Source organism: Priapulus caudatus, unplaced genomic scaffold (assembly GCF_000485595.1).
Source record: "Priapulus caudatus unplaced genomic scaffold, Priapulus_caudatus-5.0.1 Scaffold394, whole genome shotgun sequence".
Lineage (NCBI taxonomy): Eukaryota > Metazoa > Priapulida > Priapulimorpha > Priapulimorphida > Priapulidae > Priapulus > Priapulus caudatus.
The window spans coordinates 196,824-222,938 of record NW_014577455.1 but is presented as its reverse complement, the minus strand read 5'-3'; the positions used below and the strand labels follow the sequence as shown (position 1 = coordinate 222,938).

Genomic DNA, 26,115 nt, shown 5'->3' with positions numbered 1-26,115 from the left:
ACGAAAGGCTAGTAGGTGGGTGGGCACGCAGGCATGCAGGCATACAGCAGGCAGGCTATATGTAGGGTGGTGGCAGGCTGCAGCATGGCAAGGCAGGCAGACAGGCCTAGTTAGGGTGTGGCAGGCGGCAGGCAGGCAGCAGGCTAATCAGTAGAGTGTGGGCAGGTCAGGCACGCAGGCAGGCAGCAGGCGGCGAGGCCAGGCAAGGCAGGCTATAGTAGGGTGGTGGGCACGCAGGCAGGCAGGCAGGCAGGCTATAGTAGGGTGGTGGGCACGCAGGCAGGCTAGTAAGGGTGGTGGGAGCAAGGAAGGCAGGCAGGCAGGCTATAGTAGGGTGGAGGGCACGCAGGCAGACATGCAGGCATGCCGGCAGCACACAGACAGGCTATAGTAGGGTGTGATGGCAGGCAGCGCGGCAGCGCAGGCAGGAGGGCAGGCAGGTCAGGCAGGCGTCAGTACAGGCAGACAGGCAGAGCAGACAGGCAGTTACAGGCAGGGCTAGACAGGCTATAGTAGGTATGATTGGTGGCAGGCAGACACCGACAGGCTTTAGTAGGGTGGTGGGTCAACGCAGCGGAGGCGGCAACGCAGCAGGCAGGCGACGGCAGGCAGACAGGCTAGAGTTAAGGTTGGTGGGCGGCAAGGCAGGCAGGTGACAAGGAAGCTAGCTGGCAGGCAGACAGGTGACAAGGAAGCTGGCAGGCAGGCAGGTGACAAGGAAGCAGGCAGGCAGGCAGGTGACAAGGAAGCTGGCAGGCAGGCAGGTGACAAGGAAGCAGGCAGGCAGGCAGATGACAAGAAAGCTGGCAGGCAGGCAGGCAGTAGGAAGCTTGACAGCAGGCAGGCAGGTGAATGGCGGAGGAAGCTGGCAGGCAGGCAGGCAGGTGACAAGAAAGCTGACAGGCAGACAGGTGACAAGAAAGCTGGCAGGCAGGCAGGTGACAAGGAAGCTGACCAGGCAGGCAGGTTGACAAGGAAGCGGCAGGTGACAAGAAAGGCTGACGCAGACAGGTTGACAAGGAAGTTGGCAGGCAGGCCAGTGCTTTGAATCGAGAAGCTGGCAGGCAGGCAGGCAGGTGACGAGGAAGCTGGCAGGCAGGCAAAGGTGAGCAAGGAAGCCCGCTTGTCAGGCAGGTGACGAGGAAAGCAGTGGCAGGGACAGGCAGGTGACAAGGAAGCTGGCAGGCAGGCAGGTAAGCTGGCAGGCAGGCAGGTGACAAGGAAGCTGGCAGGCAGGCAGGTGACAAGGAAGCTAGCTGGCAGGCAGGCAGGTAGCGTATAAACAGCATGTATTAATTGTTTGAACTTCTTGTGTATACACCAGCATGGCGGCTATGATATTTAGAGTGGCGGGTGCATTTTAGGATGGCGGGGCTCGACGATAGCCTGGCGGGCCGCCAGGCTATAAGTGCTCTTTGAGAACCCTGTATAGATAACTATTTGTATTGACTTAAGTAAAACACGCATGCGATGTGGTTGCGATGTAAATACCTCGCTATATGAGAGCGTATAAACTGATTAGTTGTGTCATTTATACAATCAGACCGTTTGTTCTATGTCGACAACTACTGTAAAGTGATCGATCGGTAGACTGGTTCGTGGGGGAGTTGCTAGAACACGGGCGTCGAAGGAGGGTCTTGTGATGTGGCTGCACTTGTGTTAGGATTAGGGTTAGGATTAGGGTTAGGGTTAGGATTAGGGTTAGGGTTAGGGAAATATGGGCATGTCTAGCACGGTACAACTGACTGTGGAATCTTTCTGTGGAAGATTTGGACTTTGAAGCGTACAAAGTGACTAGTGCTGCCACGTAACGGTACCCTCCTTCGACGCCCGTGTTCTAGCAACGCCCGGTTTGTGGCTCCATTGTTTTTAACAATGTTTGTACTGCCATATGGTCTAGCGTGCAGAGCGGGCTCGCGTCTATACTTGTACTAGCGCATCTATTAAACAGAGAAAACTTGTTGATGGCAATGAGTTAATTATAATATATATATTTAGCTCTTTGGATCTTGGACCAATGGTTGAGAGAAGCTGCCGCCAGGGACTATAGTAAAATCGATATAGGAGGATGGGAAATTGGGACGGGGAAAATAACTAGTCCGCAGGACTAACGGCTATGGGGCATTTACTAGTCCTTCTTATTTTTTACTAGTCTCGGACTAACGGACTAGCGTTAGTGTCGAACCCTGGAAGTATAGTTATGTAAATATATGGGTAGATAGGTGTAGTAAACATACAGATAAACAAGATATGTGTAAACAAGATAGCCGAAAAGGCAAGGTGAAACAAACAGGATAGGCACAGGGTGCGAAATTAGCACCGGCCCATCGGTATATATGCCGGCAAATTATTTGGACGGTCGGTAACATTGACAAAACACCGGCCCGTTTCAGCCGTGTTAGCGAGTACCTACATTTTTATTTATACCATTAATGAGCAAATTCTGAAATAGCCTTTATTACTGTTTTACCTGAAGGATATCATGCCATAATTTATCAACATTTTACAAATTTGAAATCGAGAATGCAAGCGTGAAACATGTGACATTGATTTTCAAAAAAAATTGGTGAGGGCTGGTAAAAAATTGCTGTTACCAAGCCCGCCCTCTGGGCCGGTGCAAAAAAATCTGAATTTTTTGCCCTGTAGACATGATATGAATGGGCTAATACATGTAATCCCTGGGTTGAGGCACTAGGTAATTAACATACATGGTGCGCGTGTATTTGTCCTGGAGGTTTGTCACTCACCTGCTCTGTAGTAGCCCCAGTGCATCTGTTTGGTGGCTGGACGGGAGGCAACCCATAAGGCAAAGAGACTGATCATGAAGCTCGCAAAGTCAGTAAGCAGATGAGCCGCATCCGTCATGATCGCAAGACTGTCGGCAAAGTAGCCACCTGGTGGCGAGGGCAACAAGTACAGTTTATTACACAAGTATGTGTAGACATTCTGCGTAATGATTGCCAATCGTAGAATACCACAGCAACGGGACATGCATTTTGCGGAAACTGATAGGATGAAAACGAAACCTGTAATTTCATCCTATATCCCGCCACTTTGAGAATGGCATGAAAATGTCTAGCCATACTGTGTACAGTTATACGCCTTACCTATACAGCCAAAATACACTACAATACTGTCAGTACGCCCAAGTCACTGTAGTACATACCAAATACTTCTCCTATCATGAACACGAGACAGAGGCAGCTGGCAATAAGGAGCTTCCGCTTGGCCTTCTTGTCATCAAGAATGTGTTGTGACCTCTCCTTGTGGCAGTGCGTGTCATCAGTACTGCAGTCGCTGTTCGAGTCGCTTTCGCATACTGAAATCAAACTTCAAACTTTTAACTACATTTCTCTGGCGACAGGAAAAACAAAATTCTGCAAATAAAAAAACTCCCGTACATGCATTTAATATAATACGTCTATCAAAATAAATTGTGGAAGGTATGTCAATTACCCGTGCAGTCTCCGTCAGCGTTGCCATGGAGACACACCGTGATGGAGCCACCGACAGGCTGTCTTGATAAGGTATTATACTGGCCTCCTACCTGCCCATCCCTTATATCAATGTCAGGTACCACGTCGATGGAATTGCTCCTGTGAGTAGAGATGGAACATGCAACTGAGTATAGAAGATTTGTTATGTACTTCTGAACACATCTACCTTTCTTGAAAATCCATGCACTGACATATCTTCTTTACTTAAAATACATTCAGTGACTATACTGGTATAAAAAATGCATTTACGAAGAATCTGTCGTTAATTTGATATTTAACGATAGAATAGCAGAATGACCAATCTGGTCATTTCAGTAGTCCTGCTTGGCACCTTTTGTCATCGTGCCTTCAGATTGATAATCTTCTTCGCCCTCCGTGAAAAGAGAAACACACACAAAAGCATTCACTAACCCCTTATCACTTACAATACAAATGCTTGTACTTGGATCTAAATCTAAGGGTTAATGTAATTGCTGTTAAGTCAATGCACTTATTACATGAAGAGTCCATAATAGAAAAAAGTTATCATTGTCTTTAGACATGCATTGCATGACTCGTACAGTCATACAGCAAAATTCAAAATAACCACCAACTTATACTGAAATACCACGTGTCTATGAAGGCTACTTTTTGTGTTTAGGTGAGTGTCCCATATAGGTTTCATTGTATTTAATTTCATAGGTAACCTGCTGGAATTGATGACAAGAGCCAAGAAGGCTGTACTTCGTAGGATTATATTGTGTAAGGAACTTAATTGTTAGATGATAATAGATATAGTTTTAGATACATATAATGATACTGTGTTATGTATGCAATATATTATTAACTCTTCTTTGCTGCCTTTTCCAGCTATTGAGACGAATACACAGAAGAATTACCAGAGGCAGAATGTGCATAATCGAAATGGCCTTGGATGGAATGATGGAAGAGACCTGCTACAGAATCTTCATTTAACTTGCAAATCGAACAAGCTAATTAACACTTTTGCTAATTAACTTTGAAATAAAATGTCTAAGAAAACACTAATTAACAAGTTACCAATTCTCAAGTTGCCAGTTCTCAATACATTTTTCTGTAACCGGTCCACCTGGAATAGTCTTCTCCCATATGCATACTGATTACACACACCTACGTCTAATCTGGTTTCCACCACTCAAACTTCGGACATATTTCATTTTTAACTAGTATTGGTTTTATACCATAATTTTAGCTCAGGCATATAATACCCCGCATGCAAACAATTAATGGGAGTAAACTCAACATAAAGCTATAAATTATGTAGTTGAGCAGAAAATCGGTTATAAGTAAACATGCGTACTTGCAGATTGAGACCAAAGTCTGCAGTAAAGGATGTGGTATAAGGACATAATTCCATACCTATTACAAACAACAGGGCCGTAGGCTGAGCAAATTCCTAGGGGAGGCAGTGGGGATCCAGGATTTCAAGGAGGGGGTGAGAAACAGGTGGGGGGGTCTGGTGGTCCTCCCACAAAAAATTTTGAAAATGTAGATCGCAGGAGATGGTATTTGAGGCACTTTTGAGTACATGTACAGCCTTCATTCTGACTACGACAATTCTCTTTTAGTAGAACAATTTCTTTTTTTAATTTTGCTCCAAAATCTAGGGGGCAGCCCCCCCCCCCCCACGCAGGCTACGGCCCTGAAAAATCTCTTGTAGCTGTATCAGATTTGTCACACTGCCAGTGGATTTATGGTTGGCAACTTGGCAGACATGGGCATATTGGTCTTATAGCACGAACGTAACTGCCACTAGAAATACCATCCTGTAGTGTTTCCAGGAAATTTTTCTTTTGCCTCTGGGGAAATTCTTTCTGCCTGAATGAATTACATGATAATTTATAGGTGGTACCCATTATTTATACCTATTATTGGTACCTATTATTGGTAGGTACCTATTCATTTCATGTGAATAACAATTTCAGGGCTGCCAACATTGGGTGATAGGTGAGAGTGAGATGTGAGGGAGCGAAGCGACCGAGGGGGGGGGGAAGGGGGATTTCCCCTCCCACGGTAGGGAGCTTTTGCATTTTATAACTTCAATTTGTGCAATTTGGTGCATGGTGCATACTAAAGTGACTTTTTTCAGATATTGTAAGATTTTTTTTGCTGTGCGTGAGATATTTCAGCATTTTATTCATGAAGAGATTATTCATGCATGAGATATCTCAGCATTTTGTTGCTGTGCGTGAGATATTGTAAGATCAGCGTGAGATTTGGTCAAAATGCGTGAGTCTCACGGTCAATGCGTGAGAGTTGGCAGCCCTGCAATTTAATTACTGATTAACCATGTTGCAGAGTATGGTTAATAAAGGAAGTGACAAGAAGGACGTTATGAATTAATTAAGTACAATTAATTAACAGGGTTGGGTCAACAGCCATCAGAAAAGTTGGATGGAGGAGATGGGTAATGTGAAAGGAGAATGAGACAGAAAGGAAAGGGCAAGAAGAAGGAAGCACTGCATGTGTTTTGTGCTGTACGTATTATTCAGAAATTTTATTATTTTAACTGCTCAACACTATTAGGTTATTGCATATTATATTGCATCTATCAGGTTTTTTCTATATGATAAAGATTGCGTACCGTATTTGAATTGCATGCAATAAAGGTTTAATATTATAGGGGGTGTGTGAACTCTGGAGATGTGAATAGGATATTCGTACGTAGACTAAAGGCTGGCGCACATTGCCGAACATTTTCCCGAACAAATGTTTTTGTCTGGCAATGTGCGGGTGGACAATTGCTGAGCGCACATTGACGAACATTTTGCAGCGAACAATCTCGTGGCGCCGTCTAGAAGCTGTGTTGTAAAGAGTCACGTGATCGGCGCATGATTGGGCACAAAAATCATGTGACCACATATCGTGCTGCTATTGGTTACTACTTTACAAATGTTCCTAGAATTGTTCGACATTCAGCGCACATTGACGAACATTCGACGAACAATGTTCGAGATATCAAACCTTTCCGATCTTCAGAAACATTGTTCGGAACAAATGTTCGGCAACTTTTTTCACCGCACATTGCCGAACATTTCATGGAACATTGCTACGATAATGTTTTTGAGCCAAATGTTCGGCTATGTGCGCCGGGCTTAAGGGTATGTATGGTCTTATGTATGGTAGAATAAAGGGTATTAAAATTAAAAACTATTATGGTCTTTTCGATGAATCTGCCAGAACTTATGACCTCGGATGCTAGTTGGTGTTTACATACAAAAGAAACGATGTTGGAGTGACCAATAACATTTCTAAAGATAAGAAGTGACAGATGGAAAGGAAATATGAGCGTTTTGTTGCATAACAGTGAAAGTATAGAGTCTATGTAGGCCTATAGATGTAGAGGTGTCGAAATATACACTCAACGCACAGCGAACATTGTGCGGAGCTACGCGATGCCCGGCTTGCAACGCACGTTCGATAGCAGCTGCTGTAGCGAATGAACGCAGCCAAGTCGATGTGGTGGCCGCACAACGCAACACGACATTGCAACAAAAGCAGATAAACTAGACCAGGATCTAGACGATATCGTAAACACTAACCGAGTCGTTGTGTGAAACAGCTAGCGGCCGCCACTTAAAAATCTCACACCGATTAAAATTGTAGAAAATACAGTAGAACTTACTTCTTGAACGATCCGGATCGACTCTTGTTATTAAAACTTCCCAACAGCGGCGACTTTTCCGATGGGGTTACAGTTCCTCCCTCGACGTCCGACATTGTGAAACGGTCTTTGTTAGCCGTATATAACTAAAGAGCTGTCCGCAGTAGCACCAGTGGGGACGAACACATGTGACTGCGGCTGGGTCACCTACATGTCCAAAGGACAGGTATTGATGTAAGCATCGGCACCTACCTTTTGCGCACGGTACCGCGTCGTGACGCGCTGACATGCGGGAAATGTGTAACCCGCGGCTAGAGAGCTACGTGCAAAACCGGAAACGACCGCGACCACATCAAATCATAGATATAAACAACACATGCACTGGCAGCAAGAACAAGCCCGCACGTACAGCACACACGCGCCCATTGACTATAATAACAACTTATAATAATAATAACAACTATAATGTTATATTATAGTCAATGGGCGCGTACGTGTGTGCTGTACCGTGTACGTGCGTGCGGGCTTGTTCTTGCTGCCAGTGAACACATGTGTTGTGTATATCCATGATCAACGGTATCCGTCTTAATTGCTTATCACTGCGCCGTAGAGCCCGGTTGGGTTTAATAGTTTACGAAGTTTTTTTGTGTTTACTGTTTTTTTAACCTTACTATTTACAATTAGTTGTATTACCCGCACCCACCTCACCGGTGGCAGTGCATTAGCACCATGTTACGCAATAACGCGTACGTTAACAACGCGCGATTGTAAATTATTTGCCCCGATAGATGGCGGAACGATGTCATATACTATTACCGTAACGTATTTGACCGATAGATATAATAGAAGAAGAAGAATTTATTTATATATCTATGAAGATATCTATATCTATGGTTTGACCACACTGCAATAACAATCGTTATTCCTGGCTCTGGGCTGAGGCTCTGGGGTGGTTGGTGTTTGTGTAAGTGACTCTTTTAGAGCAAAACCTTATATTTTCTCATTCCTTATGGTACATATATAATATATAGTATTACTATTAGTATAGATATGCGTAGAAAATAGATTCGCTGTTCTAGCCATGATCATAAAGTATAGTGCGTGCATAGCAGCATACATACGTACGTTCTCCTGTTGGCAACTAACTAAGTTTGCATCTGTATAACAATTGCAAAAAGTCTTCAAGCTATGCATGATACTATCTGTTGTCGAAATAAAACCAATGTGTGGTAGTTTGAATTTGCAATAAGGTAATGTGATTTGCGTATAGACATTGCTCATCATTTAGTTAAGTAACGTATAGTAATTAAAGAAGACATACAATGAAATGCATATGAACTTATATAAGAATAAGTAGCATTCGATCACTTTGTGAAATGACAATTCATTGTACAACATGTAAACACTTACAAATTTTACAACCACGTACAATGCCAAAGATAAAGAGAGATTCAAGTGTAGGGTGTGAATTGCTTAACTTTATCATGCATAACTCCGCACAGCTGCTAAGAAAAAACCGGTCACATTCTCACGTACAGATACAAAGACAATACAACTTACAAGCAATAATTTAGTAACTTCAATGTCATTCCTGACCAAACAACTAACTACAAACCTCTACCCCTACATATGCTAAAATACATTGAAAAATAACTGCACACAACTGCATGACATACAGCCTGTAATGTATGGTAGTGCTTTTATATATGTACAGACTCCACCTGTACGATTTGTCGAGTCTGCATGCTCAGATGCACACGAGTCAGTGACAGATCCTTGTTTCGATTATCGACCATTACAGCCCACTCAAATTTAAAAGTGCATTAACATGTTGCAATTGCTATACATATACCCCGATACAATTATGTAGTGTGATTGTATATAAAATGCTCTTCATATATATAACTTACACATTACCTCACTCATTTTGGTTTATGCTCTTGGCGAGACCAACAGGAATACTTTTGCTGAAATAGTTTCCTGGTTTAAAGGGACATAATGCTACATCATTTTCTTTTTTCCCTCCACAGTGGCGCCACAAGTTCACAGGTATATTCAGCATTAACATGACTGCCTCAAAACGATCTGGAATACTGAGGAATAAATCTAGAGACCACAAAAGATCACGCAGTTTAAAAACGGGTAAATGGTATTAAATACTGTTAAAATGTAAGATTGCTACTAATCACGTCTATATCATAAAAGCTCACAACTTCAACGACTAAAAACACTAGATAATAAACCAGTGTGGTTGACACTAAATGCTCACAATTATACAGGACCTTTTCTTGGAGCTATCCCTATTACAGCTAATCATTGTGTAGATAGTTTTCTGTTCTACAAACTATTTACAGCACACACAAAAGTATTTAGATGCATCTCATTGTGATACTGAGATTATTGAATTCAGATGTAATAATTCCACGTACAGTTCTACCTGGTGCTATTAAATTTCATCTACGTCGCATGAAGATGATTATTTTTAGCATTCGGCACACAACTGCCGATTCACCTGAATGATTTGCATTTACAACATATTACGAGGCTAAACCATAAAACATCAGAACAGGCATGAATAAAAACAACAAGAAAATGTGTTTTTATTCACTCCTGATCAGAAGCACATACTTTCCATATACACGTACACATACACACACATATACATGTACATACACATTTTGTCAGCGTTTGTATATAAAAATACAGCTACATCATCTAGTGAGACTCCAAATGGATAATGTAGTAGAAATTCTCCCTGTGGTGCATCGATTAAAGGTCAAGAGCATTAATTTATCCAAACACACAGAATAAGAGTTTTACGAGGATGCGACATAGAACTGATGGTGTATTAACCCCCTACTGGCTAAACCACTGGAAGAAACCAAGTACCTATGCGTACGAGTCAAATGACCGGGAGCACGCCTTTTTCCACCTGCACTGCGTACACCATAGATCTCTGTTGTCCATACCATACACCTTTCTGCACTTGCGACCCTCTCCGCGTCCCTTGCTGCTGCGTTGCGTAGAGCACAAGTAGGTAGGAGACTTGGGAGAAGCGGCCTGGTGCTGCTGCTGACGTTGGTAGAATATCGATCTATAACCTTGACTTTGCAGTGACACCTGAAGCATACAATGCTTTGATAAACCATCTAAGCATATGCTAAATCTACGCAATACCTGGAACCACGTTAGAGTGGGTGGGGTAGATAATGATACGCTTTATCCGCCACCATCGCATCATTCACAATTTGTTTCGCTTACACCTCACTTTTACTTATACTACCCTTTTGAGAACTGGGATGGAATCATCGCCATAGTTAGTTTTGCTATGGTAACCAGTCCCTAAATTTCATTTGGCATAAATCTACATTTAAATGAGATGAGTGGTTCCTGGTTCCTTCTGAGCTTGCACACAAGATGCAGTGCAGCTGTTCAACAATCGTACAATATTACGCGACATTCTTTACTTTAGTGGGTTTACCTAAAATGAGGACACTTACAGAATTTGTACCAGAAGTAGATGCTTGCCACGACAAGGACCTCTGTATCTGGGGAATGTTGACGGGAGCAGAAAAGGTGCTTTCCACCGGTCGTATACCTAAAACATTTAACAAACGCGTGCAATAATATAAAATGCACAACAATACGAATAATGTAGATTGAACGAAACCTTGACTGAATAAACAGCAAGATTGCATACACTGTAAAAAAAAAAAAGTACTCGGGATGTCGAATTTGGGGGTCAAGGGTCACAGGTCAAGATGTGTCAATGGAGGGGGAATATTTCCCCCTTAACTTAAGGTATAGGAGGAAATACGGAATTGCGGCAGAAATCTCAACGGCTCGACCTACGCTCTTAATATTCTATGTATAGTGTGATGGGGAGGAAACCCATCACCAGCGTGAAATTGGAGGTCACAGGTCAAAGGGCAGTAGGGGAAAGGTCAGATATCAGACATTTTCTGAGGATATGGTCTAACAGACCGAGTGCAAAACTTTTTTTTTCAGCGCTGACCTACCATTTTTATCACTTTATTGAAAGGACCATGAAATGTACTTTCTGCTGACGTGTGAAGAGTAATTGTCTGATAATCCTTTGACCCTCAAGAGGAGGGGTAAACCTGGATTTGTTGACTGTTAACAAAGGACTGAACTGCTTTTGCTATTACTGCCCGAGCCCCCTCTACCCGCCCCCCATCCTCCCCCACCACCACTACGCTCGCGCTCGACACATATCCAAGATAACGTTAATATAACAAAGTCATTAAAGTTACACAGCTATATCTTTATTACTGTACTACCGGTATAGCAAAGCCTATCAACGCGGTGGCGGGAGGGAGCACTTGATTCGGTTGCCAGTGAGTTTATCAGAAGAATACCCGGCTACAGTACACGTCAGTTGAGCGCTGTCGCTCTGCGGCACTTGTTTTCATGCTATAACTTTAGAATTTTGAACTCTTAGACAGCATGCCATTTAAGTCATTTTAAGCTAGGATAAAAGAAGGTAATTTAAGGTACTGACCATACTGATGGTCCTTATAAATGGGGTCTTCGTGCGGAGGCCGCACCATGTCCATGTGGCTCTGGGTGGGCGCAGGGGATGTTGACATGTTCATATGCTGTAGCGAGTCCGTGATGTTGTCGACATTGACCTCTATCTCTGTGTAGTAGAATTCTTCCTCATGATCGTCGCTCAGGTCAGAATCACTGTTGTCCTGCCTCCTGCCGCACAGACGCAAACAACATCGTGAGTGTAAATTCATTTATTACACCTGTTAGCAAGTTACAATAACTGATCAAAAACAATTAAGAATAGATTTATCGTGAATGAAAATTACTCGTATCATTGTAAAATGCAAGAAAGTATTTCAGAAACAGACAACATCATGTCATTTATACATTCAATCTTCAGCGTACGAGGAATATCGAATATGCTTGCCTTTTTACATAAACAATTTTACATATACAAAATATCAAGAGCTAATAAACACCTAGTGTGTATTAGCTCTTGAAAATATGTATCTGCTTAGATAACACCTACAGTCAAATCTGTACATAAAGATCATGCAAGAAAACCCCTAAACGTGTCTTCTATAGACAGTTGTCTACTGAGGTGATTTAACTAAATAACTGCTATTCAAGTAAAGTACCAAGTGTCTATTATAGGCACGTGTCTATTCCATAGAGGTAGCCTCTAGCACAGCTAACGTGACAGTATACATAGTGGCCTGTACACATGCTGAGCAGCCATATTATACGCATCACCATGAATTATAGAGAGCTTACATGAGATGAGCATGTCGTATGTGGCGTTCAACAGCTGACCTAGTGGCAGAGACGACTCCACAGGCCTGCCATGTGCACTGGTAGACCTTCCGACTGGGCAGCTGCATGGTACACCAAGACAAAAATGCCATATAAATTACCAAATAGTAATATTAAAAACAAATATCAATTACCAAAAGTAGCAACAATTAATCAAATATAAATTTCATACCTCCTATAGCCACTTGATAGGACAAGAATATATAGGAAATATAAGAGGAGATCCTTTAAAATATAGGAGAAATATAGGAATGTTAAGGAACTGAGCAGAAGCTGTGCACACATTCACCACACAACCTTGGCATGAACAATTGGTTGAAACAATTTAGAGATACTCAATGTCCGCAGGAACAGGATATTGACCTTTCAAAAAGATGCACTTGTAAATGTTGCAAAGTTGCAAATTTTGCAAAGAGATGACTTTGCAAATAGATCTTGGCAATGAAAGTCCAATATCTGTCTATACAAGAGACTCGGTCGGCCATAATAGATGATCTTTCCCCCTAACAATTTGCCAAAAAATTTACAGCCACTCAAAATATAGGAAATCTAAGAGGTTGTGTCAAAATATAGGAGTTTTATAGAATCCTATAAAACATATATAGGAAATATAGGAGGTCTAGAAGGTATGCATATGTCTACGAAGTTTGGTCACGCTAGGTCAACTAGGGGCCGAGTTATAGAGCAGAAGGGAAATATGATCAAGGTCAAAGTCAAGGTTAAATAAAAGCCGCAGTGACCTTGTTTTGGTACGCGACACACATTCTCCCCAAGATGTGTAAGTATACCAAGTTTGGTAGCGCTAGGTCAATTAGGGGCCGAGTTATAGAGTGGAAGGGAAATATGATGGAGGTCAAGGTAAAGGTCAAATAAAGGTTGTAGTGACCTGGTTTTGGTAGCGCTAGGTCAATTAAGGGCCAAGTTATAGAGCGGAAGGAAAATATAATCAAGGTCAATGTAAAGGTCAAATAAAGGTCGCAGTGACCTGGTTTTGGTAGCGCTAGGTCAATTAAGGGCCAAGTTATAGAGCGGAAGGGAAATATGATCAAGATCAATGTCAAATAAAGGTCGCAGTGACCTGGTTTTGGTACTCTGCACACCTTCTCCCTAAGATGTGTAAGTACACCAAGTTTGGTCACGCTAGGTCAATTAGGGGTCGAGTTATAGAGCGAAAAGAAATTCTCTGGGGCGGACCGAGCGGCGGCGGCGGCCACGGCTGGGGAGACATGAAACCATAGTATCCCCGCCGACTTCGTCGCGGGGGATACAACTAGGTGCAATGGACAGAGTGGACTTTCCATACCCTTTTCTTTCGTGGTGAACTTTCATCTGAAGGCTCATCAAAGGCCTCCTCGAGCCCAATGCCCTCATCCGTAGAGTTCCCAGTGAATACTTGGACCGGTGTAGGGACGGCAGAGACTGGAAGCCGGGAGGGTGGGGATGGGCTGCTTTTCCAACTGCCATCAGTGTCCCAACTTGAGTAACTTGACGAGTGACCACCTTCGCTTCCAGCGGCCCACATCTCTACTTCTGTCAATGGAATCCGGATAGATTATTAATACTGAACAATTAAATCAATCATTAAAATAAATAATTAATTATTGATGTGTGTACATAAAACGTCGTGTTTTCGTATAAATGGCATAGAACTATAACTTACTTAATTACGTCAATATAGGGTTCAGCAATACATAGGTGGCACCGTGGCAGCCATATAAATATAGTGTCATGAGTGTGGTAATAAGGTATTATTATGTCCTAACAGCCACTTACTATTTTACTCCGTATTCGGGATTGCATATATAGCCCCATATAAAATAGCACATTTTACAGCATCAGCATGACGCCAAGCAGCCACCACCCCACAGGCACTTGGGCTGCCAGGGTCTATATGTCTCCCTGAGTCAGGCCCTGAGTACTGCCGGAACGTACCCTGGGTACGGTCCGGTATACCAGAACGTACCCTGGTACTATCTAATATGCCGGACCGTACCTCGCCTACTCCACTAACGAGTCTAGGGAGTCGCCTACGCCTACACCCTAACCCTAACCATATCAGATAGTTACCAGGGTACGTTCCGGTAGTACCCAGGGAGACATTACCCCTATCAGTGGCACTTGGAACCGATTTTATAACCATCTTATTCATGTTGTTTGTGCACATGCAGGGCGTGTGTGCGGCTTACTTGTGTGTTGCAGATGAGCATTTGACCGGCATTTACGGGTAATTATCGGCAATAAATTATAATAGGCGAAATAGAGTAGAGAACCATTAAGACTTTGGTAGTAAATACATTTCGTGTTTATTTACCATTATTTTTTTCGCTGTGGCTATATGCCCGGCAGCCGGGCACGGTCTTCGATTTCAAATGCCCGGCAGTTCCTAACCCTAACCCTAACCCTTGTTTACTTGAGATAACGCTGAAAAATTAAAAACTGCCGGGCATTTAGGAAATCGATCGAAGACCGTGCTCGGCAGCCGTCAGATATATGCCGGCTGCCGGGCATATTATAGCCATGCACTCTGTATTTTTTTATTGAGACGCTCCAAGTGCCTGTGCACCACCCCATGCTTACTTACATCATAGACATATATACAAACACATATTTGTTCATATCTATGCTTACTATAAATACGTACATGCATGAATATTAATTTCTGCACGGACGCGGGTTGTATAGTGCTGCTTGGCAGCGCATGATAGCGGAATGTAAACACAGGTCACGTAGAGTTCACTACGAGCGCGTGCGCGGTGATATGACTCACGGGCGACCTCGCTCTAGCTGTGACTGCGTACATATCGACGCACTGGCGTATTTACAGTGGCCACAAATAGGCTTGAAATAGCCGTGCTCCCTTGAGCTAACTCCACTCACTCAATGAACGCATCACAGTTGTGAACGTCGGATTTGGCACAAGAGATCGTGTAATAATGTTTAAGTCGCAACATAATGTAGAGCTACAGTAAACCTAGCCCGACCAGGCTGTGTGACTAACGTCAATATACACAGTCTACAATATACACAGTCTTCTAACCCTAGTAAAGACCGTTTCTTGGACCTACAGTAAACCAAGTGTGCAGAGATTGGCATAGTTGTTACTGTACAATAATACTTCCTATTATATAAGTTTCTTGACTTTCTTCTTATAACTTGTTCACGTATCCCTGCGTAAACGTGTTTATGCGCAGGGTTACATAACCGGATTTTATTACTTTCTAATAACGTACTTTACAAACGTAGAAACTGATGTGAACTACAGCTGTTTGCTATGCCAGTACGAATGTTGAAGGGATGTTCAACGATAAACACGACGAACTAAACCATGCAGTAAATTCACCGAGTTAAGTAGAAATCTTCATTCCGTTAGAAAGCAATCACCACTAATTGCACTGTGGCAATTATAACTTACCCCATCTGTATCGAAAGCACGTCAGCACCATCATTACCGATTGACGATAGCACTATCGACCATGTACCGACCTACTACGCTCATGCGCATACACGTTCGTGGTGAAAAATCCACTTCCTGGTGCGGCTGCCAGCGCTCAGCCGCTCACGCAAGTACTATGCCTGGGGCCGCTTGTCAAGGATTTAGGCACGCCACAAAGGCCAGCTGATCGCGAAGAGTAATTAGAGGAGGGGCATGCACGGGGCAGCTGGGTGACATCTGCGCATGCGCACGTCGTGGCCTACTACAGATCGCTATGGGCATAGCAACAGCGGCCGTACATGCAGGCTCCCCACAGCCTATCAACATCGGCCGTATCCAGGGCATGTAAAATGCGTTCAATGCCTGGGCATACTGTCATTATACGATTAATACCGTTCGGACACAGACCGCCTGTGTTTAGAAGCGGTACTTGACAGTTACAATGAAAACTGGTAGTTATACCGGCTCACACACCATATAGCTATTATGTTAGATGCAACAACTCGTGTGATTTATATAACGTATAAACATCAGGAGTGTCATAATATAGATATATATTACTACACTCCTGTAATATATAAGATAAATTTTCGAAAATATCAATTTCTTACCTTGTAATCGCGTGATGTGGGACGGAACGGGGCTGCACGACAGACTAGTAAGGGCCATGGCCGCAATTTGTTCATCCATTGCCTCCACATCTTCACTTAAACTGGCACTTGTTCTCTTCCTGTAGGAATCCACAAACGAGTGTGTCTGAGTGTGCCTGTACTTGTTCATTTGTGCGCAATTATATGCACGTGTTTTCTCATGAAAATGTTGAATACATATTTCATGTTCACTTACACATATATTATAGCTCGATGTTCATATGTACCCCCAGCTGTCACATGTATACATACCTTGGATTAGAAGATGGCACATCTATGACGCCTGAAACGGCTCGCTTCTGTGTGTGAGCGTGAATGTTAGCCAGTTTAACGTAGTCAGTATCGTGGTCTGCAAGTCTTGCCGATTTTCGACTCTCCGTCAGTCTGACCTCTTGTATCCTCCTGCTGACATGCAGAACCGGGTGTTCCTGTCCGCTGACAGCCACCAGTACCTCATCATTCATTTGGTGTGAGATGACGATCCCCTGAACCTCTTTACCCGACAGGGTGATGTAGACCTTTTGACCTTTCTTCAGCCCGATAGAAGCAATACTTCTGAAACCTTGTCCGATCAGCTCCGTTTCCTTAACTTCTGCAACTGTTCCGTCGACAAACTTGACACTGTATCTGTTCTGTCCGGAATGGCCGGTTCTGGTTGCTTGTATCGCACACGGGAAAAAGTAGCCATCTTGACTGGGATGAGGGCAACATACGCGAGCGCCTATGATAGATCGTTTCGCTAGTCTTTTTCCTGACGACATTCTCGCCTATTTCTAACTGTAGACGCTAATATAGTTATCTTGCAACATGTGCGTTGATATAATACTCACGAATACTGCAGTAGATGTAGAATATCGTACTGTATTTTTGGCAGTCGGTCAAATAACGTAAGGGTTTCCCTACCGGTCTCTGGTTATGCTGCCAAGGGGGCGTACGTTTCAGAAGTAAACAATAGTCACGTGACAACAACAATGAAGTTAAATGGTTGGCAGCGATACGAAGCGGTTTACCATTGGGTAGAACGTTGTGACATCATGAGGCGTGGCTGATATCAGCTGTTCCATAGCCCTGCCATACATTTTCAGAGCCAAATTTACATAGTAAAATGTGCGATTATTTCAAAAAATTTACAATTCAGATATAGCCCATCTTGTATTCTTATAGCACGTTTTCATAAAATGGCGAATTTATACGAAATATAGTTGCAATCAACGTCTAAACGCGAACAGTAAATGTGTTTACGTCTATAACTTTTACCACTGGCCCTCCCTTGACCTATTTCATCGCCATATTTAGGTTACCACCTTACTGTCGTTAGAAATAACGTACATTAGAGACCGATCGCATAGATATTTTCTAAAACGTCTTATTTTATACTATATAGGTACGTCATCTGCCAATTTTTGCTTTTCACCATACCAAATGTATTTTCAGGTACCGAAATAGATGGGAGATGTTCACAGTACGGAACAGCCGAAAAGATATGTATCGTTTAGTATCGTTAGATTTATATTCTAAATAAATTAGCTTGTAATATCGGATGAGCATACATGAATATTTTGTAATAATCTATCAGTTATTATATTTATTGTTTATGATTCTGTAAATATAGTCATGTTTCATGTGCATATATGCTCTGTAATGCGATAAAACGCAATTGATCCATTTGCACTTTTCCGATATGATACGATACGATGGGTTGTAAATTCAATATGTCAGCACCCATGTTGTATTTTCACAATCACAATGTATAGTGATTTTATTTCTCATACGTTTGCAACGTTGTTAATATTGTTGCTGTATTCATGTAAGGTTGCTGTTGGTCAAACCGGTGACATTGAAGATGGTAATTTATAAATAACAAGCCTTATAGCTGTGAATTGTATATGTAACATGTTTGTTTACATCATACATCATACATGCCATGATGATGGTTCTGTTGATTCAATTTTGATTGCGGATAGTCTTTACACGTAGGACCTATCACTATATCAGTATTAGCTCCAAGAAACGGTATTGCTAGGGTTAGAACTTAGAATACCAACGTATATTGACGTTAGTCACACAGCCTGGTCGGGTTATATCAGTATACTATATGATATAGTGTTAAATTATACTACTAATATACTATATAGACATTTTTTTCAGGGAACAATTTATTTGGTAAAATAGTACTAGTAGCTCTAGTACTATAGCCCGCTTACATTAACTGCCGCTGGCTGCTGCCGCTGCCGCTGAAACTAGCCAGCGGCAGTTAATGTAAGCAGGCTATAGTACTAGAGCTAGTATAATAGTTATATTTTACTCTCACCAATCTTCAGTAATTCGTTTTCAAGTTGTGCAAATTAACTATAAAGCCAATAAAATACAGAGTGGCTGTATGCCCGGCAGCCGGCATATATCTGATGGCTGCCTGGCACGGTCTTCGATTTCCTAAATGCCTGGCAGTTTTTAAATTTCAGCGTTATCTCAAGTAAACAAGGGTTAGCGCTAGGGTTAGGAACTGCCGGGCATTTAGGAAATCAAAGACCGTTCCCGGCTGCTGGGCATATAGCCGCAGCGAATAAAATACAACACGCATTTGTGATGATTTGAGTTGTCTAGACACAGTACGGTAAAGAATTTGTGTCAGCAGTATATATGTAGGATACTGATAGGTATAAGTTCAAAAGCTGGGCCCTAGTATCGTATTTCATACTCATGCAAAATAATTTTAATATTTAATGGTCCGTGAAGGAGGGTTAAATGAATGGTTAGTCTCCAAATCAGCTATCTCTAATCCGTGATTCTATAAATAGAGTTTGCTTCTGTGTATACAATACATTGCTAAAATTAATCAATAATGCACCAGGAAATCACTCAAACCAGTATGCAATAGGACTTTTATTTATATAATCATAATAAGTGGTATTTATTCATAGCAACACGATTTGCAATGAAATGCCATGTAACAATTAAGCATATAGATGAAAACAATACGAAACAAAGTAAAGTAGCAAGATACTGATACTACTGCTCGTCTTTAGATGAATCGTGCCGATATCAAACATTTCTTTCGAACCAGTAAACATATTCAATTGTAATTGCAGAGGAGTTGCTGTGCAGAAGGTGCGGTCACAAAGTGACATCTGCCGAACATCTGTACAGCAACAAGAGTCCATTGGCGCTCTCACATCGTAACGACACTATACTTGGACATGATGATACCTTGATACAGTTGTTCCAGAATGCACACGGTAAGGACACGCCACGTGTTTATCATATGAAGTTTTCTGAGATGCTATATGATCACCTTTGCTTTGTTTAATAACCAAAATCACATACAATAAACAAATTTGCCGGTAAACGCTCTGAGTTTGTTACAGGAATCTCTCTTTACAGTTTTTTAATCAAATATAAATAGGAATGTTTTAAATGAACTAAACAAATGACTGAACAACTCATAACTAAAACAACTCGCAACACACAAAAACAAAATCTTACCAAAAATGACTAAAAGAAATCTTCTTTTACAGAGAATAGATTCGAGTTGATCACAGTGAAACAGGCCGACGTGTACAGGCATGGCGTAGCTGTTTACGATGCATCGTGGTTTCCAAGTTATGCATGGCGGATAACAGTATGTCCTCGCTGTGGCCAACACCTCGGATGGTAAGATATTCTTGCAGAAATCAGACCTTCAGCTTTTATCTGCAGTGCCTATCGTCCTGGGTTTTAACAACAAAATGGCTGCGCACACGCATGTGTCTTTTGAAATTGTTTATCAGGGTTGAACTGGTTGGTGTTAATAATACTTTTTTTCATTTAAGGTCGTTTGAAAAGGGTACAGAGGACCATCACAGCAAGAAATATGTCTTTTATGGGCTTATTCTGGCTGACCTTTTGCACAAAGACTGTAGGTTTCATAATTTTAATTGCATAGCGTATGTTCTAAACCATGCTATGTAGTCATTCTTTGTTGTAAAGTGAAACAAGGTTGAGAATCTATACAGACTATAGGCATGTGCACGTTTAAGCACAGTGTGAGAACATGTGGTAGTCAGTAGTCACACTGATTACTACAGAAACAAGCTCACTAATGTAATTTCAAATTATTAGAAGTAAAATTTACAATTCACAAATTTTACAATGACTATTATTGTGTGATATGTACATTTATATTTAAAGTTGTTATCCTTTCTTTGCAGACGTGCAATCACTACTGATTGTGCCAAAAGCTTACCGAACCAGATAGCACTGGGAATGCCTGTAAATCGTGCTCCCTAACACTGTTATAATACCAGGAGTAAGATAATATAGATCTTCTATATTATCTTACTCCTGATAATACTTATGTGCAATGCATACAGCCGTCCCAATCCTGTATCTTCTATTAAACCTGGCATATATTGCTGTGGGAAGCAGAAGATATGGTGGCCTTAAGTGGCAATAAGATGTGAAGAGTTAATATGGTATTTTTTAAACTATATATAATATAGACTATATCTATTCTATCTTATTCATGAGCCAAAATCTCTCATAACTGTTATAAGTAATGTGTAAGTATGCAGGGCCGTAATGGCCGCCACGGCAGCACGGCACTGCCGTGGCACTATTTTGACAAAAAAAAATTGTGCAGGGAACCAAGGAGCAACGTATACCAAGGAGATGAAACCCTGGGGAGGGGGCACTCACCCCACATTATGGTAGGTATGTGCCACTGCGAAGTCAAAAATGGGGGGGGAGGCTCTGGAACTAACTCGGACCTGAAAATGGGGGTCTATGGAACTAATGTTTGTTGAATGTGGGATGCTCTGGAACCGGCTATCAGAGATGCCAACCACTACGATTTATCCGTATTTTATACGAATTTCTATTCCTTTTGCACCATTACGACCAGTTTGTATGAAACTACGAATTTCATTGTGATCGGAAATATTTTTGTTGTTGTCAATTTTTGTCATTTTTGACCCTCAGAATGCAGGAAATTGCATCTCAGAATCAAACATTTTTCCGGGGGGCATGCCGGACCCCCCTAGCAAACTCGGGTCATTATGTGACCCTCTAACTACTAATTTGATGGCCAGAAACTACAGATTGCTCCAAATATGTGTTAGCATCTCTGGGCTATGTTCAAAAATGGGGGTCTCCGGAACTAGGATTTCGTTGAAATTCAATGCTATGAAACTGGACACGTTTAAAAGAGGGGGTCTCCGGAACTAGCTAGGATTTCGTTGAAATTCAATGCTATGAAACTGGACACGTTTAAAAGAGGGGGTCTCAGGAACTGTGGGGGGAACAGTGATTTGCTTTGAAATCTATGCTGTAGCACTTGAACCAATAATTGTTGTATTATGTAGAGGAGAGAAAAACATGACCCGGAGAGAGATGAACGCACGCATACGGACACGCACACACACACACGCACGCACGTACGCACGCACTCACACACACAAACACACACACGTTGCATGCATGCCTTCACGGCCCGGCTTCAACGTATTCTGAAGTACGATGCACTGGAACGGAAATATTAAAAACTATATTATTTTTCATAATTATTTACTGATAGTATATACAATTTTGTAAACAATGTTTTATTAGTTATCATACTCGTAATATATATTTTATATACTTTTAGTATAAACATCAGGCTTTAGCTACATTCTTCTTTGAAAATTCAAAATTGACCCTTTAAAAATGACTTAGAGAATTTTGTTGCTTTCAACTAGCTGAAAATGGCAGGAAGATGCCGATTTCTAGCTCTAAATTAAAAAAATGTTGGTGGAAATACCCTCAGACACACGCCCCCCCCCCCCCCGCGTATCGGCTTCGCGATCGCGGCGTTAAGCCCATGGCATGCCTGCGGCACAACACCGTAACTGGCACTCTTGATATTATCGACTGGCGGTGGTCCTACATATTTCTGCAGTCGACATTTTTGGCGAGGCCAACTACGGGCCTGGTATGTATATAATATTATAAAATATTAGATAACTCGTTACTATCACATTTATTGGAATCCCACCACTCAGGGGCGGTCTTACAGGCGTTGTGCGGACCCCCCTGCATCGCGCCAGAAACGCATCTTTAAGGGGGCTCTAAGATTTCAAAAATGCTTCGGATGGGAGGGCCCCCCAGACCCCCCTTCTCGTGCTCGCAAGTTTGGGTTACGGTTAGACACCCCACTGGTACAAATCCTGTACACGCCCCTGCCACTAGACAATGCTTGGCCACAAGAGGGAGGCACCTGCAAATTTGCGAGCACGCCCGACGTTATCGTATTGTGGGGTCGATTTCTGACTGGCACAAAACCATCTGCCAAAACCTATTTACACATAAAATTCAAATTCTGAAGGAGTACCGTATAAATTTCGTTAGACTCTCTAGAGAAATTAGTCAGATTTAGGGTTGAGGGCAGGGAGTTCGAAATTATTTGATTTTAATTTCGAGCAAATTATGCACTTTTCAGTGTAGCTAGCAGATGTGAAGATCGTGTATAAAAATAACAAGGGCTTGTCAGAATTAAATTGGTTTAAATTGGATTCTTTTTAACCAGGGATATCGACTCGTCTAGTGTATTTTGTCTAAACAGTGTTATAATACTCATATGATCGCAATAATAGATAAATATGTCAAAATATGTCATCTGGGAACGTGTATGCTGTGTGTGTGTGAGTGCTTGACAGTGTCACCTGAAATTATTAGGAGTACGTGTATGGTATGTGTGTGTTTTGTGAACGGTTTCATGTATAAAAGCTTCATAAAGCGAATGTATTTAATCAATATATATGGCTTTCCAAATACCCAGGTGTTTTTTTATTGTAGTAACCTCTACGTGATGCATTACTTGCAACATAACATCAAACACAAAATTCAATACCGGTACCATATGTTGTAAAAGTTTAATATACAAAAAATTTCAAATAGTCACAATAAGTTATATTATACAGATTGATTACAACGATTTTATACTAACCTCAAATAATATTATTTAAAGCTAAAAGCTCGTATCATTTCGATTATGTTGACAAACATGAATTGGTGTGAATTTACATTTGCAGCCAAAGTATTGAGCTGGTTCAACTAAACAATATATCTCTGAAATCCTAAAATAAATACACTTATTGACTAGAGCGTGTGTCTACACCATAAACGATCACACGTAAAAGCAGAAAGGTATCATGGTTTTTAATGGAAAACAAACTGCTGAACGTGGTTTTCCATCGTCGCCCTTTCTTCGATTTTAGAATATTAACTCTTCATTTTCACCTCTGCCTTGCATTTGTACCAGGGGGGGGGGGTCTGACCGTAACCCAAACTTGCGAGTTCGCGAAGGGGGGGGGGAATTGGGGGAAATTTTTTGAAATTAAACCCCTTCAGATGCGTTTTCTGCGCGAGCAGGGGGGGTGTCCGGACCTCCTGGACCCCCCCCCCCCTGTACACGCCCCTGGACACTAATAATGTAATTCGATGAAATCAGAATATATTCTATTGCAGCTGAACACCCACCAGTCTTGTCGAAGTAAGGTACCTGATACACAGCTATGATTTGTCCTCCTAGTGCACAAGATCAATCCTAAAGCACTTCTCTAGTGTAACAGGAACCGAAAGAAGACAAGTTGCAGTGGCATTACATTATTTCGTGGTAATACGATTCCAATGGATTATGGACTACATGCATAGGCCGATGAAAAAGACCCAATTCGTACCGGCTCAGGTAGCCGTGTGTCTGTAATTGACGCACATGGAGCATGTATGTAGAAGCATATAGAACCACTATACATAAAATCGGACGCTCGCACCTCCGTACACTCATTCCTAATACATGCCTAATACCTGGAAAGCTAAAATTAGAAAATATGTTGGGGACAATGCTGTTATTAATTTATAATCCAACACAGATGAAGGAACTACCGTTCCTCGTCAGGGCTGTACAAATAGCAACACATTTACGTTCGACCGCTTTTATTACATACGGGCTGCTCGCGTGTATCTACATATATTAGTGATCGTTTTCACGTTGCCTTCATGAAGCCACAGTTGTGTAATACGTATTGGGGACGATGAGTACGAATAGCGATTACAACACGTGTTAACCGGTAGAGTTTCAGTTACTGCAAATCCTGCGTAAAATGAGAAACCCGTACGAAAATGATTTGCAAAAACGAAAGATCCAGCGCAATTTTAGGCGTATTCTGTTTCGAACTCGTTTCCCCCCCCCACATTAATTTCCTCTAGATTGGATGCTATCGCTAGGCAACGGGAGCGTGGAAGGTACTCATTCTCTATCGCAATAAACGCAGACGCGGCTGCTAGTTCATTTCCTCCATTCTTCACCGAGACGCACGCATCATACAAAACATATTCGAGATGTACGCGCGCAAATGGGACAGGAAGGAAACAGAAGCCTCCTCGCCAAGAAAAAAAACTCGCTGCGACAAAAAAATAATTTCGCAAGACGCTGTCAGATCCCGTGTAGTTGACAACGCACGTCTAACCGCACCCAGACTTTCTTCACTAGGGGTAGGTGCTATATGCATTTTCATAATGCAATGCATAGGTATACGCATTTTCCACTTAAATTAACATGGTTGGTCTTAGGCACGCCCGATACAACACCCGGGGGAGAATATACATAGTGGCGACGCGTGGAGCGTCTGCGGACGTGACGTCACCCGACTGTCAGCAGAACAACAGCTGCTGCTAGCAGACTTATCTATCAGCAGCTTCTTATCGTCGTTTGCGACAGCCTAGCCTCGGCACACGACAGCACGACGACGTGCCAGGATTCGAATTCATTTTCCCTATTACGCGTCTGCATACGCAAATAATGATGTTGCTAACTGAAATCAATAGCACGCTGCTGACAGCTTAGAATAGACTCGATGTATATATCTGCGAACAAGCAGGTTTTTCGCGACAATAATCGGCCGCTCTGAAACTAAAGGTTAGTGTGAGATCTAACAGAGAGGGAGGGGAGGAAGGGCACGATGAAGGGCGGAATGGAGGAAGTGAGGAAGGAGGGGCGGGAGGGAGGACGGAGGACGGGAGGGAGGAAGTAAGGGGGAAGAACGAGATGGAAGAAGTGAGGGAGGACGGGAAAGATGAAGAGCGGGAGGAAGGTCGCGAGAGAGAAAGGGCGGGAGGGAAGAAGTGAGGAAGGAAGGGAGGGACGAATGGCGGGAGGGAAGAAGTGGGGAAGGAAGTGAGGGAGAAAGGGCGGGAGGGAAGGCGGGAGGGAGAGAGATGTGAAGTTTAACAAGAAGGCAGGCGTGTGAAATCTAACAGAGAGGGAGGGTAACGGGATGTCAGCTCTCACATGGAGGGAGGGAGTAAGACGGAGGTTGCTGGGGAGGAGCTGATATCAGAGTGAAACAGAGGGAGGGGAGTGTGAGACCGCACGGAGAGGGAGCCGTGTGGAATCTAACAGGGAGGGAGGGAAGTGATGTAAGGTCTAATACACTAGTATACTAAGATAGGATACTAGTATAATAAGGATGAGAGAGAGAGAGAGCGAGAGAGAGAGAGAGAGAGAGAGAGAGAGAGAGAGAGAGAGAGAGAGAGAGAAGAGAGAGAGAGAGAGAGAGAGAGAGAGAGAGAGAGAGA

At 42.4% G+C, this 26,115-nt stretch overlaps 3 protein-coding genes across 4 annotated transcripts in view; 1 reads left to right on the top strand and 2 right to left on the bottom strand.

Moving 5' to 3' along the window:
- Window positions 1-7,503, bottom strand: part of LOC106809896 (zinc transporter 2-like) — a 13,255-nt gene extending 5,752 nt beyond the window's left edge. The window contains exons 1-4 of the mRNA XM_014813134.1: window positions 7,141-7,503; window positions 3,457-3,596; window positions 3,167-3,319; window positions 2,748-2,894 (exon numbers count right to left, since the gene is read on the bottom strand). Of these exons, the coding sequence (XP_014668620.1) occupies window positions 2,748-2,894; window positions 3,167-3,319; window positions 3,457-3,596; window positions 7,141-7,235 (535 nt within the window). The 5' untranslated portion in view covers window positions 7,236-7,503. The remainder of the gene's footprint in view (window positions 1-2,747; window positions 2,895-3,166; window positions 3,320-3,456; window positions 3,597-7,140) is intronic.
- A 970-nt stretch (window positions 7,504-8,473) lies between these two features.
- Window positions 8,474-17,474, bottom strand: LOC106809895 (zinc finger protein 704-like). The gene is made up of 7 exons (XM_014813133.1): window positions 16,780-17,474; window positions 16,489-16,607; window positions 13,748-13,974; window positions 12,406-12,506; window positions 11,642-11,841; window positions 10,620-10,717; window positions 8,474-10,239 (listed from the first exon to the last, which is right to left on the bottom strand). Exons 1-7 carry the CDS (start codon window positions 17,286-17,288, stop codon window positions 10,009-10,011), a joined length of 1,485 nt encoding a protein of 494 aa, XP_014668619.1. The 5' UTR covers window positions 17,289-17,474; the 3' UTR covers window positions 8,474-10,008.
- A 773-nt stretch (window positions 17,475-18,247) lies between these two features.
- Window positions 18,248-21,148, top strand: LOC106809897. 2 transcript variants are annotated; one of them, XM_014813136.1, is made up of 5 exons: window positions 18,248-18,373; window positions 19,617-19,763; window positions 20,043-20,178; window positions 20,337-20,422; window positions 20,715-21,148. In XM_014813136.1, exons 1-5 carry the CDS (start codon window positions 18,274-18,276, stop codon window positions 20,759-20,761), a joined length of 516 nt encoding a protein of 171 aa, XP_014668622.1. In that variant the 5' UTR covers window positions 18,248-18,273; the 3' UTR covers window positions 20,762-21,148. The 2 variants fall into 2 exon arrangements, with proteins under 2 accessions (XP_014668622.1, XP_014668621.1); XM_014813135.1 differs by lacking the exon at window positions 20,715-21,148 and having other exon boundaries at window positions 20,337-20,684.
- Window positions 21,149-26,115: the final 4,967 nt, after the last annotated feature.

Excerpts from the sequence above, each read along its gene's own strand:
- LOC106809895 (XM_014813133.1), bottom strand. The coding sequence starts at position 17,288 with ATGTCGTCAGGAAAAAGACTAGCGAAACGATCTATCATAGGCGCTCGC. Across the intron at positions 16,608-16,779 it reads GTGCCATCTTCTAATCCAAG|GAAGAGAACAAGTGCCAGTT; the intron begins GTATGTATACAT and ends GGATTCCTACAG. Across the intron at positions 13,975-16,488 it reads CCACATCACGCGATTACAAG|AAGTAGAGATGTGGGCCGCT; the intron begins GTAAGAAATTGA and ends TTCCATTGACAG.
- LOC106809897 (XM_014813135.1), top strand. The coding sequence starts at position 18,274 with ATGTATAGTGATTTTATTTCTCATACGTTTGCAACGTTGTTAATATTG. Across the intron at positions 18,374-19,616 it reads AACCGGTGACATTGAAGATG|AGGAGTTGCTGTGCAGAAGG; the intron begins GTAATTTATAAA and ends TTGTAATTGCAG. Across the intron at positions 19,764-20,042 it reads GTTGTTCCAGAATGCACACG|AGAATAGATTCGAGTTGATC; the intron begins GTAAGGACACGC and ends CTTCTTTTACAG.